General features: G+C 42.1%; 1 protein-coding gene across 3 annotated transcripts in view; it reads right to left on the reverse strand.

The window, feature by feature from the left end:
• Window positions 1–14,950, reverse strand: part of TRIO (trio Rho guanine nucleotide exchange factor) — a 342,164-nt gene that overhangs the window by 73,464 nt on the left and 253,750 nt on the right. For all 3 annotated transcript variants that reach the window (XM_081288471.1, XM_081288470.1, XM_081288472.1), the window contains exon 34: window positions 5,425–5,668. In XM_081288471.1, the coding sequence (XP_081144597.1) occupies window positions 5,425–5,668 (244 nt within the window). The remainder of the gene's footprint in view (window positions 1–5,424; window positions 5,669–14,950) is intronic.

A 14,950-nucleotide genomic window follows, 5' to 3' on the forward strand; every position in this document is an offset into this window, starting at 1 on the left:
CATATGGGTCATGCATATACATGAGTGTGTGCACACACATGTGAGATGCAAGGCCTGGTAAGACATGCTAGAAAACTGGAAAGTTATTGAAGAAATCTCAGTAAGAGTCCTATGATGGGGTTTAATGTTTTAGGTGCGCTGAGAGAGGGCAAGTGAGTGCGGGAGGTCAGGCGAACAGGATGGGCATGAAATTCCTGGGAGAGCGCTTGTGGAGAGTCAAGAAGGCGGCCCAGAGCACAGAGAAAAACGCACATTTCAGATAGTTTCAAATGAAAATCTCTTTTTTTTTAAAAAACGTGGATTAAAGAACATGCCTCATTTAATTGAAAAAAAATCATGTATCACTGCATTTACAAGTGTAATCTCTGTGTCTGCTCTCCAGTGACTGAAGCCAACATGGCCATGCCTGAGATCTGATTTAGATGTGTAGGAGTTACATACAGCAAGGCAAAAACCCTGAAACTGTTTTGGGGATACATTTTACCACAGTAAAATATAGGGTGCTGAGTTATAGTTCCTGGGTTTCAAGGTTCAAGTCACCAGAAGGCGAGGCTTTATTTCTCATGCTTGTATTCCTTGTTTTTCCTGTTTGCTGTAAATAAATCATTCTTTTACCTCCTTCAAAATGATATGCAGGTACTGAAGCTCATACTATCCAAAGGGGAAAAAAACTTTATGATTATAAATAGCTTTTAGAGAGGTGAAGGCTGATTTTTGTAAGTGGGCATCTCCTTCCAGATATATCAAAGCACTGGCAAAAACAGCATCTGCTACCTCATTGTGGGTTGGCAATAGGTAAAAGTGGAAGTTTTGAATGTAAAGTTTTATTCAAAAAAACTTTCTAAGAAATGTAAATGTAGAATGTCAGAGTTGGCAAAGGCCTTAACTCTATCCCAGCCTAGGGATGTCACCAAAGTCAGAGGTAGGATCAAAACTCAGGCCAAGAGCAAGGTGACAAGCTCAGAAAGATCCTTCTAAGGCTTCAATCATAAATGCCATCCTTACCATAGAAAGGACTTCTCTTAAAGCTGCATTTTTGCAAAGTGTCGGGGCTGGAGAGTGACCCAACATACCACATCGTGAAGCAGGCAAGACACAAGCAGGCAGTGTACGTAACAGAGGCATCCAGCAGTTTTTCAGATACAAAAAGCCAGTGAGTACAGCATATGGACCTCCTAGGACTGATGCACATTTCATTAAAAAAACTGCAACAGGGTAAAAAAGATTCATGCTCTGCTTTACCACTCACCCTGCAAAATGTTGCTGTCATTACTTGGCCACATCAATGACAGCAACAATTCTATATTGCTTTCAGTTCTGACCCACCACCTCTAGGAGTGCCCCCGCCCTGCTCCTGGCATGTTTCCCTAGAGCTGGACACTCAGGGACTATTGTGCATGACAGTTCTTGGCTGTGAAGTCGAAGAATCAACAACTCAGACTTGGGTGGTATAAAGCAAAGGGGTGCTCTGAATTGGCCTCATCAGAAATAGAAACATTTCTGATATTCCTGTTTACTTTTTGTGACCAAGAATAGAAAATGGATAAAAATTCCACAAGTTGAGACAATGGAAGGGAAAAATCAGTAGGAATAACTGAGATTAGAGGCAATTACCTGACTCCTGTTTCCATAGTAAGTCAGAGCTTATTCCCAAGGGAGTGCAAGGAGCGTGGTGGTTCTCAGAGTGGGCTATACCTTAGGCATGTTGGGGGCAGACATAAGTCTCTACACCAAGTCCTTGCTGAGGCCCCAGCAAATCCACAGACACATATAAGACTGATCAAGCACAGGAATCACTAAGTCCTTATTCTATTTTAGTAAGGTCAGCACCTGCTGAACTTGAGACTAAGGTACTGTGAGAAAGAAGGGCAGTCAGAGTGAAGCCAAAGGGACTATCAAACGCCATGACTGTTTACACAGAATGCTTGAAGAACAACCTGTCAAAATAATCTTTCCATTTCCACAAAATGGAAAGGCTTTCTTAATGGAATAATATTCAGGATGGAGTCTACTTTCAGACATAAATACGTTTTCCTAAAAAACAAACTGTGTAATTAAATTTTTTAATTTTAAGTAACCTGTGTTTTTATTCTCCACCCAAATCACCTTAAGGGATCTAGGTATGACAAAATAAAAAACACCCGGTCATCATGAATCCTGAGCATTCTCACTGCCTAACAGACTTCCAGGTCTAGCCAGGCTTCAGAATCACCAGGGGAACCTGGGTACCACTCACTGTGTCTACTGGGCCTTTCTTGGCTGATATGAAAATGTATAATTATTGTAATCCTTTAAATAGCTTATTATTTACAAGCAAAGAGATATTTGACCTTAACAGGTATGGTTTTTGCAATTAAAATTTATGGAACTAAGTTGTTTGACAAGAAAGTTATGAAAAACTGACTAAGGCATGAAAGCTGAGAAAATTTTGGAACTAGAGATTGGGAATGTGTTCTTTCTTCCTTATCACAAAGTCAGAGCAGTAAGAATTATAGACATTAATGAAACTATTTTTAGAGATTAAGAGTGATGAGAAACAGATATGTAATGACCATATCTTCATGTCAGAAATATTAAGGTATACGAAATGCAAGACCATTTGCTGATCTAACACTGCCAAGGGTCTGACTCAGTCCCAAGAATAATGCAGACTGAGTTTTATGAAAGAAGGGGAAGTATTTTCCTTGCTCACTGTCATATCCTGCAAGCCCATAACAGTTCTTACAATGAAAGGGGAATCCAAATGAGGTATCAGGTGAGCAGATGCATAAGGGTAGCAGGTGTCAACAGCTCAGCACACACCAATACACTGCCAATCACAGTGGCAGGCACAGAACAGGAAGAAGCAGAGGGGATGGGCTATGGTGGAGTGGAAACAAATCAAGGCCTCCTGCTTCCCGAGGTGGCAGAGGCCTCAGGTGAATCTCTTTGTCCTTTTTGATTTCATTCCTATATCTTTATTTCTTGTTGCCCTAACTCTTTGATGAAGGACTCTAGAATCCTAGACAGCGACTCTGGTCAAGGATGTCTGATTCCTGGGCTTGAAACTGGAGAGGATTCTTTGCCACAGTGTTCGTCAAAAAGGCTGAAGGTTGATTTTCCCTCCCTTGACTTACTGTCTTGTCACTGCCCAAGTCCTAACACTGAAGAGAATAGATTATTCCATGTTTCCTTACATTATAGGGGGAAAATAAAGAAGCAAAAGGAAATGAATACCTGAGCCCAATGCAGACTGTTGTTCATAACAGTCTTAAGTCCTGAAGAAACCCCTTCTTGGTAAGGATCAGGTTTGTGAGGGAAAGAAGTAATTTTTTAGGTGTCTGTTAGAACATCACAGAATGTCAGAGAAAAAAGCGACATGGCACTGCAACTTAAGAACAAGCAATAACCAACCTCCATCAGTTTTCAGGACAAAGTCAAGTATGGTAAACACTTAGTTCCTTTTCCTCGGCTAGCTTGCAATTGAGAACACCAGGAAGCAAGAAACACGCTGCGGGAAAGGCACATATAAAAAGGAATCTTCAGAACAAGTCTATTTGTAGCATGCTCAAGTTCACCAGGCTCCTCGGGGAGATAGATTAATTTAAGGAAAAAAGCTGTGCTTTTTTTTTCCAACTCAAACTCATGGACTTAATATGTTATGCAAGTTTAGACACCCTGGCAGTGGGCTGAGAGACACAGTGTAGCACAGACCTCCATCTGAACTCAAGCGCCCTGTTGTGAAGCCCAACATGCACTACACATACCAATTTTGCCAGAAAGGAAATCGGAACCACGACTTTTGGCCAAAATCTGAAAATTCTCTGCCTTTCTCTCCACATCCCAGGAGAAATAATAGGCTTATTCTTCTTGTATTTTACTAAGGTGACAATAAGTTCATATTCGGCTGTAAGGAGTCCAGATCACAGCTGGCCTATCATTCATGAGGTGAGTTAGTGGGTAGTGGCATCTTATGCAGCTTCATTTAGCTCAAGGGAATGAGATTACACTCGTGGCAGCTGGAGAGTGGCCCAGACCTTGTCCTGATGGATGTGAGAAGGGCACAGAGGAAGTGAAGGGAGCCACTGGAATGTCCTAAAATTAACAGAAAACAAATATGCAAGGGTATAGTGATGCTCTCTCAGGAAGGGAAAACAAACCACAGATACCCTGAATCTGGGAGAAAAGTCCATTCACCAGTACTGCAGAAAAATGATGAGGACATAGTGTGGTTCAAGTGTATGACATTATCTACTCTGTACTTTTGTAGATGTTACAGTTTCTTCAAAGGGCTGAAGTACTGGTTGCTTTCACTATAATAAAAACAGTCAATGAGCACCATCTAATAGAAATATACTACAACCTGAATATGTGAACCAAAATGTTCTAGTAGCCATGCTTTAAAAAGTAGAAGTAGTAGATAATTTTACTAATAAATCTTATTTAACCCACTCTGAAATACATTATTTTCATGTGTAATGACTATAAAATGACATTTTTTGCACAAAAATCCAGCATACTTTATACCTGCAGTGTACTTTATAGCTCAATCCAGCCACATTTCAAGGGCTTAGCAACCATATCTATCTCGCACCTGCCACAGTGGGCATTTGGAATAAAAACCCTTATACTATCAATCGGAACCTGTCATGGATCCATATAGATACACACAGAGGAGCAGTCCTGTTCCAATTATAGTACTCTAAGAGAGTACTATAACATGTCAAATGCTGCTTTGTTCATATGCCCTCGTACTCCAGATTAAAAGCATGTCCTCCCAAAGTTGCCTCTCCTGTCAGTAGTAAAGCTCTGCACAAGAGATATCTAGTGAGGTCTTGCCTCACAGGACCCAGCTCCATTCCCTCTCCATGAAGGCAGCTGGGGAATCTGGGATGACCTGAGATAGTGGACTGCATGTTTGATCTCCTAGAATTTAATGCAAAAAATAAATAAATTTTAAAAAATTAAAAAAATAATCCATGTGGTGAAATCCTAATTAAGGAGAGGTTGAGTATGGTCTCACCTTTCTTACCTATTATTTCCATACCAAAATGTCCCAGTAGCCATGCTTTAAAAAGTAAAAAAAAATAAGTAATTTTAATTAGGTAGAAGCAGGTGATTTTAGCACATCTAAAGGAGAGCACTGCCTTCTTCTCTTCTTTCTTCATTTATGAATGACACTGGCCCCCAAAGAGCAGTACCACTTTTTCCTCTAAGCTGATGCCTAATCTTATTACAACACCTTGGGAAATGAGATCACTTCTAATTCCTGAGTTAACAGGTGAAATCCTCACTTCTATTCTCACTCCTGATGGTTCAGAATTACCCAGGCAGACTGATAACTATTGACGGCATGACTGACCAGGAGGACACATACGAGCAGTCAGTAGCAAGAACGACAAACGAAGGCTCCAGCGTCCTTTCCCTTGGCCTCCTGATTCCTACCTTTGTGGTTGAAGATGCCCTCCATCTCCATGCTACTTCTGGAGTGGGCAATGCACAGAGAGCCGCAGGGCACCAGGCCTTCCGCTGCGGGGGACCGGTCCGTGGTGCGCACCAGGCACCAGTCAGGCTTGTCGTGTGGCCGCTCCAAAACCTCCACTGTTTGGCCGCGCCGGATGGTGAGCTCGTTACTGTTGCAGGCCGTGAAGTCGTGAATCACCACCGTCAGCTCACAGCCACCTGAGAGCTGGAGAGGGACAGAGGAAGAGGGACAGGTCAGCAGCACAAGCCACGGATCCTTCACGAGCAGGGCTGTGAACTCAGCTAGGATTTTCACCTTCCATTCTGCAACAGGTCAAAGGCATGGTCAGTTTCCAGGGGGGAGCTCTGTGGCTGCACTACCTTATGCTTCGCTTTGGAACCATGAGATAGCAATGTAAATTTCATGTTCTCACCTCTGGTCATAATTTTTGAAGGGGTTCACAGAAATGGATGTGATTTTTCATGGGCATCCAAAACTCCTTGTACCTGAGACATCTCCCTTCTCAAAAAGTACTATATACTAATTTAAAAACTTGTAGCAAGCACAAACTACTTAAGAGGTACATAGGGAATTATAGTGAAATATGATGATAAAATGGGATAAAGTTCTATTCCAGATTTTACTCTGGAGGGGAGGGAACATCGCTTACTTTGGAGCATGCAGGCTCTTTAGGCATCAAGTAGATAGGAAAGAAGCCTCCACAAAGACGGGGAGGCTGAAAAGACAACGGGCCTGTGATTCTGGAATGTCTTGCTCAGGGTGCTCTGAGAGCTCCCTTCCCATTCCTCCATTTCCCCCCATTTTGTCCTCATATTTCAAAATAATCCCTAAGTAGTCTTGAAGCAGTTTTTATTAGTTTGCTTTAAGTTTTAAAATTAGCATACAGCACTTTTTGAAGAGGGAGACAATGTTTCAGTCCAAAGAAGCTCTGAAAACACATCTGACCCTCCAAGAGTGGCTCTCCTTGGTCTGCCACTCCTGGTCCTCACCCTCAGAACCTGGAGCCATCTTCTGGCCTCTCCATGTCTGCTTGTGCTAGTCCTTCAACCTATAAGCTCCTTGGAGACAGGGCTCATACGTTCACTAATGTTTCTCCTATGCACAAATCTTGTGACTAGTTCCTTGTGCCCAGGTTCTATCTCTTCTGTGTCTCCACTGTCCCTGTGTGGGCTTTTCAACCATACCCTCAGCTATCAGTCCAAGGAGGCGCCAGCTGGCAGCCCCATGCTTCTCATTCTGCTGGGTAACTTGGCATGCTCTTTCCCTCCCACAGTGAAGCTAGGACAAAACTCATTATGCCCCCACTTCCATCTGTCTCTTCCGGTTTTGCCTCTTTAGTGATGGAATCAGCAGCAAGTCACTTAAGCTCAATGAATCTCATTTTCTATGTGCACCCCCCATGCTGTCAACAGATTCCAGGGTGGCTTTTGATTACCTACTTTCTCTGAATACCCACACCAATCACTGCATTTGGGTTTTTTGCAGTGACCTCCTGAGTGGCCATCTGAACAATGCTGTCAATGACCTTTTCAAAATGTGGATCCTCATATTCAAAAATCTAAGCACAAACTCCTTGACACAGGATTCAAGCGCTCACAAGCACGTCCTAAGCCACATGGCCAGGCTCATGTGCTCCACAACCAGAAGTGCCCATCTGTTACTTCTAAGATGGCTCCTGCATATACTTGGTCTACATTGCTCAGAGCCCCATGACCCTACTTTGTCTATCAAAGCCTCCCACCAAAGCACCCTCGGAAGTTTCTCCCATATATGCCACCCTTAGCACTTGGTTCTGCAACAGCTTATACTTCAATTCTAAAACGAGCCATGTCTGTGTGTGCCCTCATCACCAGAAAGCAGCAATGGGTCACTCTCCCATGAACCTCCCATACCTGTCTACAAGGGCTGAGACAGAGCTAGTCTTGGTCACCACTGAGTACCCAGGACCAGTGATGGCAGGCACAAGGCTTGCACAGACCCACTATTGAATAGCTAGCAACTCCTAAAGTTTGCCTGTTACTCTGTGTGTGTTTGCACACCGTAACCAAATGCTTATTAAATTTTGCTCTGATGATGAAGGTAGTGCCTTTGGAAAACAGACATGATACTGCTTTTCCTCTGTAACTTCATGAGCCAACAGTGCCATGTTTCAACTTAAGAATGCCTAGACCTTTGGTCACCCAAAGGGCATTAGCAGACAGATCACAAGGGCTGTGGCAAGGAATAGGACGTGTCTCTGAGGAGTGAGTGAAAGGAGCGGCTCAGCCTCATGCTGGGAATCATCCGTGTTACCATCCTGAGAGTCCTCTGGACAAAGTGTACACCGGAGAATAGGGAATTTGTGAATTCTTCAATGGCTCATGTTCCTGAACTGTGTCCTGGGCCACCTGTCCATGCTGAGGACCACTGGCTGCCCTGTCGTGCTCTGTGCTGTTGACTACCCTTCTGTTCTAACAGACTATTTCTTAAGAGAAGGTTTAGAGATTTACAATAAGAAAAATATATCCTTTAGACAACCACAAAGAGCAAAACAAAACAAAACTCTCCCATGATGAAGAACCATTATAGACAAAAATGAGTTATCTTTGCTAGGCCACACAGAAAATGTTCACAAATGTTTAATTTCCTTTTAAATTTTACAAATATCTCTGGGAAAACTACGCTAATTTTCACAAGTTTCTGATCAAAGATGCTAATGTTAAAAAGTAAAGGGTAGAGGACCAGTCTGGAAAAAAATTTTCTTAGAGCCTCATATTCTAGAAATAGTTAATCCTTATAAAAAGGAGCAGTGATGCTTCCCATCCCAGAGGGAATGAGTACCTGGTACCAGTGATGTACCCAGCAGCAGTGATGAACCAGCCTCCACACAGTCCACCTTGCCACAGCCCCAGGACCTTCCTTCCTAGGACATGGTGGCCCTGGCAGCTCCCCTATGAGCACTGGCCGACTGCTCCTTTACTGAACTGGTGCTGGCAGAAGCCCTCCTGGCCTCCCTGATACTCCTCCAGCAGCCCCACTGCTGCCCCTGGGAAGGACACTACCTCACCCAGCCCTTTGCCTGTTCCTTCTCCAGAGTCTTATTAACTTTTCAGACCACTCAAAGCTGAGGATGGGTTTTGTGAGTGGGGGAAGGGTGGGACAGGGAGAGGGGGGCTGCCCAGGAAGGAGAATCAAGCTAGGTTTTATTTCTGACACGAATTTTTTTTAGTCCCTTACAGAGTTACCAAAATGATTAGAAACATCTGTGTACTTGACACAGTATAAGAAATAAAAATTGAGCCTGTTCTGACAATGAATCACACAATAAGTTAAAAAAAATTTTAAAGGCTTTCCAGAATTTGTTAAGAAAATCCAGTACCAGAATATTTCAGAGTACCAAAATTACCACTTAAAAATATCTTCATCTCTCTCCGTCAACTGGCTTTATCAGAAATAACAGATAAGAATGATTTAATTAAGGGAAGTTTTAAATGGATGTTTTCCCCAGGAAAGAGCTGTTCTATATATTCTTTTCTTAATGTTCACATTTAAATATTTTAAACCTCTTGCTACAAAAAGCATCTCTTTAAGAACAGGTTTGTTAATTAAAAATTAAGAACATCTTCTTCTTTTTTGCTTACATATGTTTTTGGTACTGGAAATTGAACCAGGGGTGCTTAACCACTAAGACACATCCCTGGCCCTTTTTAGTTTTTATTTGGAGACAGGGTCTCACTAAGTTGCTTAGGGCCTTGATAAGTTGCTGAGGTTGGCCTCGAACTTGTGATCCTCATGCCTCAGACTTCAGATACTGGGATTATGGGCATATACTACCACGCCTGGCAACAGTACTGATTTTCAAGAGTCACATTTGTAAGTAGAAGAAGTTTAGAAAATATATTGTACATCACTAAGTATGTCATCCTTGCTCCCAGGGACATTTCTACCTCCAGTGACTGAATTTCATTACAATGCTGACAGAAATACCATTTCATTGAACTATTTGAAATTTCACTTTTCTTTTTCAAACATATGAAAGCTTTCATAGTATCTTTTTCCCTTTTGTATTGTTATAGACTTTGATCATGGGCTCCTGACTATAAGCATTTGGTTCAGAAATGCATTTATTCCATAGCTCACATTAACACTTGTGAAGCTCACATCAGAAGGTGAACTTTAAAAAACATTTAAGATTTTCACCTTTAAAATATTAATGTGGTTACCAATGAGCATGACAATAATGATCCTGAAATTTAACCATAGGCCACAGACACCACCAATGATGTGCCTCTTCCAAAGACCACACCACTGCCCTCTGAGAGGTGTGATAGGGGAGTGCCATCAACCCAAATACATGTGTAACTTGCAAAATCAAACCAGGGCTCCTTTGCCTGAATTCTCTTCAGAATGACTACAAATGAAGTTTATGTGTTTCATATGAAAGAATGAAATATTCATCTCTGATTGCAGGCTTACAAACCCTCAATAATCACTACACAAAGAGTTATATTTTCTATACTGTCCCAAGAACCCATGTCATATGGTGGCCTTGCCTGAGTCTGTTAATAATGTATGCCAACATAGCGCATGGCTGGGGATTTCCCCCATGGTCATAGCCTTCTCCACACCTCACAGCATCCCCACAGAAGGAGGCAGTTTTAGGTTACAAGAACATAGATTTCTCAATAGACAACAGCAAACACCTGGTTTGAATCACTGAGGCAAGATGAGTTCTCCTTCCCAAGGAGGAGGCTCTTTAAGAATGGGATGGTGGGGCTGGGGATGTGGCTCAAGCGGTAGCGCGCTCGCCTCGCAAGCGTGCGGCCTGGGTTCGATCCTCAGCACCACATACCAACAAAGATGTTGTGTCCGCCGAGAACTAAAAAATAAAATATTAAAAATTCTCTCTCTCTCCTCTCTCACTCTCTCTTAAAAAAAAAAAAAAAAGAATGGGATGGTGGGCAACACAGCCCTCCTGCAAATGATTGTGTTTCAAGAACCAAAGTCCTAATGTGGTAAAGATAGACTGCAGGAGGATATCTGGCCAGTTTTCTGAAAGCAATTCAAAAGGAAAGGGGGAATGTGGTCTAATGAAAGCCATTCTCCCCAAAAGAACAAAGTGTATCAACTTTTGAAAACAGTCAGACCCTAAAGCCCCGCTATGTTTAGTCATTCAGAAACCTCACAAAAGAGTCTTGCAGTTTTGTAAAGGTTTCACACACAAAAAAAGCAATTGTTTGGTTAAGGGGGATTAAAGAGTATAGCTCCATTACTGGCAATGGTTACAGAATAGGCAACCCCAGGCAACCTGAACAATCCCCCTGATAAATGCTATCTTGCCCCAGGATCCCATCCGCTGCCATTCTGACAGCAGGGCTCTTGTGCTCACACCAACGCCCAGGCTAGTTTACAGAAGGCCAAATCCAAGGAGACTCGTTCAGTCAATTCTGCTGTTTAAGAGTCTGAAAGATGACTACTGTGATAACCTTTATACACCGGCAATACAGGAAGAAATCTGCAAGAACTTAAAAATGGTGAAGATGACAAATTTTATACTATGGCTCTTTTTACCACAATGAAAAAAAAAAGCCAAAAAAAAAAGAAGAAAGAAATCTATATAATCTAGATATAAAATCTTTTTTGAAACCTGCAGTTTAATATACTCAACATTTTATCCATAAAAGAATTAGTGAGTGCAGTATTTAGGGATGTCACTCCCTCTGCTCTTCACTTACATGACCACCACCGCTTTTCATTCTTTTTTTTTTTCCAGTATAGCAATGGTATATGCCAGGAAAGTGCACAACCACTGAGATACACCCCCAGCCTCCACACTGATTTTCTTATGTGAAAAAAGTCTTGGAAGGGTTCCTTGAGTGGGTTACAAACATGAGTTAGAATGAAATATTAGATGTAAAAAGGCTGAATTTAAAAGAAGCAGCCAAAAAGGCCAACTTTACCATCTAAAGGCAATCAAAGCAAGGGAGAACCACAGGCCACAGGTTGAGGGGCTTGCCCAGGCAGAGGATGACCACTGTGGCATCCACCTCACGGGTATAATAACACCAAGAGCGGCTGACACCTCCCACAGAGGATTTGGGAACATTCTAATTAAAAGTTCTGCTGCCTATGAAGCAGAAAAAGAGGAGCTGGGAAGAAGTGGGCAACTGGAAACCAACAGCACCCCTAGGCTCTGGAAAATAAGAAACTTCTCTTTGGACAATTTACCCAAAGAAATCTGTTTGTTGTATTTCCTTTTATCTTTAAGGAGGGACCACCAATTTGAAGAACTGACATTAACCAGCTAATATCACCGAGCTAACTGTGGCCCTCACCAGGAGGGAAGAGCCTCAAGTCTGAATCAAGAGTTTATCATCAACTTTAATAGGATGTTTGATCATGAAACACTTTTACATTTAAAAACATTTTTAGTATTTCTAATCAAACTTTACTTAACAGAAAAAGCCCTTTCTCAGAACTGAGGCTTCCTACTTAAGTGGGGGGGGGGGGATTTTGTTTTTCTGATTGGGTAAAGTAATCAAAGACTACATTAATTTTGTGGTTTTACCTTAGTATTTAAAGTCATCTAAGAAATATTAAGAAAAGGCACAGTCATTTAGAAAAATAGAGAACAAAGATTAGTAAAAGAAAGAAACAAACACTATATGGACCCTATCACTGCACCTACTATAAGGAAGGCTTACATGGTGATCATCACTAAGTATTTAAATGCATGAGCCTACTCTGTGAACTTTCTGAGATACATGCGTGGGCCACAATGCTAGGCAAATGTGTTAAGAAAGAGTCTCCTCTGCAGTATCTGTGCCCATCCAGTACACAGTTGGTGTGCTACTAATAAACCACCAAACAGCACAGCCCAGGCACAAGAGCTCAGCAATTTCCAGCTCCTAATGAGCACAAGTAACTTCTAAAACTACTGTGATCATGAGTGTCCACATAGAGGAAAGTGAGGCCAATGCAGACGGTAATCTGCAACAACAGCAGCAAAGTCAATGACCCAACAGTGATGGATCACGAAGACATTTTTATCATAAAGACACAAGATAGCATGTATGAAGCCCTGCAGGGATATTAGCTAGGTACTGTTCTAAATGCCCACTGGAAATGTCCACATTCCCAATGCTCACAACCATGAGGGCAGTAGTATTATTTTCCCCATTTATAGATGGGGAAACTAAAGCACAGAGAAATTGGGTGGCGAGGAAGCTACCAAGGCTATAGGCTTGCTGGTGAGTGTTTCTTGTTCTTAACCATCTGCTCTTGGCATGTCACATTCTCTGTGTTACTGCTGTGTATAGTCTGAGCAGAGAATGAGCACATGAGATCTAGAGTGCTGTGTTGGAGAGATGAAAACCACACCCTGTTTTGTAGAAAGGCTACTGAATTTAACAACTCAATTTCATCCTTAAGACAGGGGCAAACTTATATGAGGTCCCGGAAACTCAAAGCTTTGGATAGACCAAGAGATCACGCACCTTCTCTCTGAGTAAGAGAGCAGGGCCAGGCCCAGAGCACATTCTCTCCCACCAGAGGGCATTCTGTGCCTTTCTGAGCCAGGAAGGGTGGATGGAGGAAGGATGTAAGAACATAGGACATGCTCAGCAGGCCGGATGCAAGCATTTTTTGACAGATCTATTTCCTTTCTCAGGACGTGAGTTAAGCCATATTTAAAATGTACTATCATTAAATACACACTACCCTGACTGTGATTTATATAAGGTTAACTAAATTTCTGAGGTATAGAATGTCACTTGGTAGAAAAGGTTGACTATATGTCCCCAACACAGTACTACAGCTTCATTAAGAATAACTGCAACCACTTTCTTTTTCAAATATGTGGATTCATATAATCACGTTATAAGCTTAGGTGGAATTCATGCAAATATTAGTCTCAAATTAATTTTTCCTTATTAGAAGTAAGAACTGCATTACCTTATATCCCAAAGACAGCTCATGAGTGGCCTGCTGCTTGGGCTGGCTTTTCCATGGGGCTTCATCTTGCTTTGGTGATTTTGTTTGGTTCCCATATTTTCTGTTTTCCTCATAATATAAATTTTAGTTAACTAATACAAATTACAGACTAATAAAAAATGGGGGAGAGGGTTTAAAAACTGCTTTTTAAATATAACTACAAAAATATTGAGTTCTGAATTCAGCTCTAGCATGAAATAATAAGATCTAGGAAATGACAGCTGATTGAATCCACATTCTGTTTCTGGCTCTGCAAGCCTCATCTGGGCCTGGCTCCTCAATGCCCCAGGGTTGGCTCAGAACTCTCCTCCCTACCTCAGGGACATGCGCTCAGCACTGGTGAGATAAAAATCTGGAAAGCATTTGATTTTTTGGAACCTGAATTACATTTTCATAAGATCACTTTATCAGTCTAAGTTCCATGAATGTCAGCAAGAATCGGTACTAAACTTACTTCTGGAACAAAGAGATTGTATATTTTAAAAACTGATATTCTCAAAGGAGGACACATGCTTATAGAGCATGTGGCTTGTGTCCTGTCCAGCCCTGGAAGCTTTGCTGACACTGCTCCCGTGGAAAGGGCGTGTCTCTGGGTCCTAAACCTTTTGTGCCTCAACTGAGAATTACTAACAGCCCTGATAGACAACATATTCCTTCAGAATTCTCCAAGAAGCTGAGCCAAAAACATCCCCCACCCAGTTTCTGAAATGAAACCAAATTTCATGATAAGGACTAACTCAAAACAGACATCATAAATTAGGCAAAACAGGCAAAAGAATGTCATTAAGTAACTTCCTTTGCCAGACCCATCTGCCCAAGTCATCAGGGGCTGCTTAAATTGAAAAGTGAAGGGTGGAGAGAACCTTGAGACACAGGAACAGTTTCTGCCACTGGAGATAAGAGGGCTGCTGGTTAAGAAAATGAGTATTTTACAAGTGACTCAAGACAGAATGTAGTTCCCTGATTTTCAAGGCAATATCCCCTTGAATCATCAACCGACCCTAAAATGTTCCAGCAGAGAAACATGAAAAGGGCAATGACTAAAAGAAAGCCTTTTTTGAGGAGAGCACCTGTGAAGGCAGGTACACGGGGGAGGGAGCAACACACTCCTTCCTTTTCATAAAGTCCCCAACTCCAAGTCTCAAAGGTGCTTATGCCAACTCAAACACAGGGCCCAGGAACTGAACACAGCCTCCCAGTTCTATTGCTGTGGGAAGACATTTCATCCCTTTATCATACTTCAGGGCCTGGGAAGGACCTGTGGTCTCATTGAGGAGCATGAAGGAAGTGTAAGCCATGTTTATGGAAAGAACACGGAATATAGTCACTTGGAGAACTGGGGAATGTGAGGGCGAGTGCTGCTGAGCAAGCATGGATCCCTGGGAAGAAGCTCGGCAGGGCGGCCCTTCAGAGATTTCAGAGCTCAGGAATGAACTTCAGAGAAAACACATTCAAGGAAGCAAATGCATACTGTCGAACTATCTTCACAGATAAAATATTTAAATGTGGTTCTTT

The sequence above is a fragment of the Spermophilus citellus genome, assembly GCF_964194105.1.
Source record: "Spermophilus citellus genome assembly, chromosome: 1".
NCBI classification, from domain to species: Eukaryota; Metazoa; Chordata; class Mammalia; order Rodentia; family Sciuridae; genus Spermophilus; species Spermophilus citellus.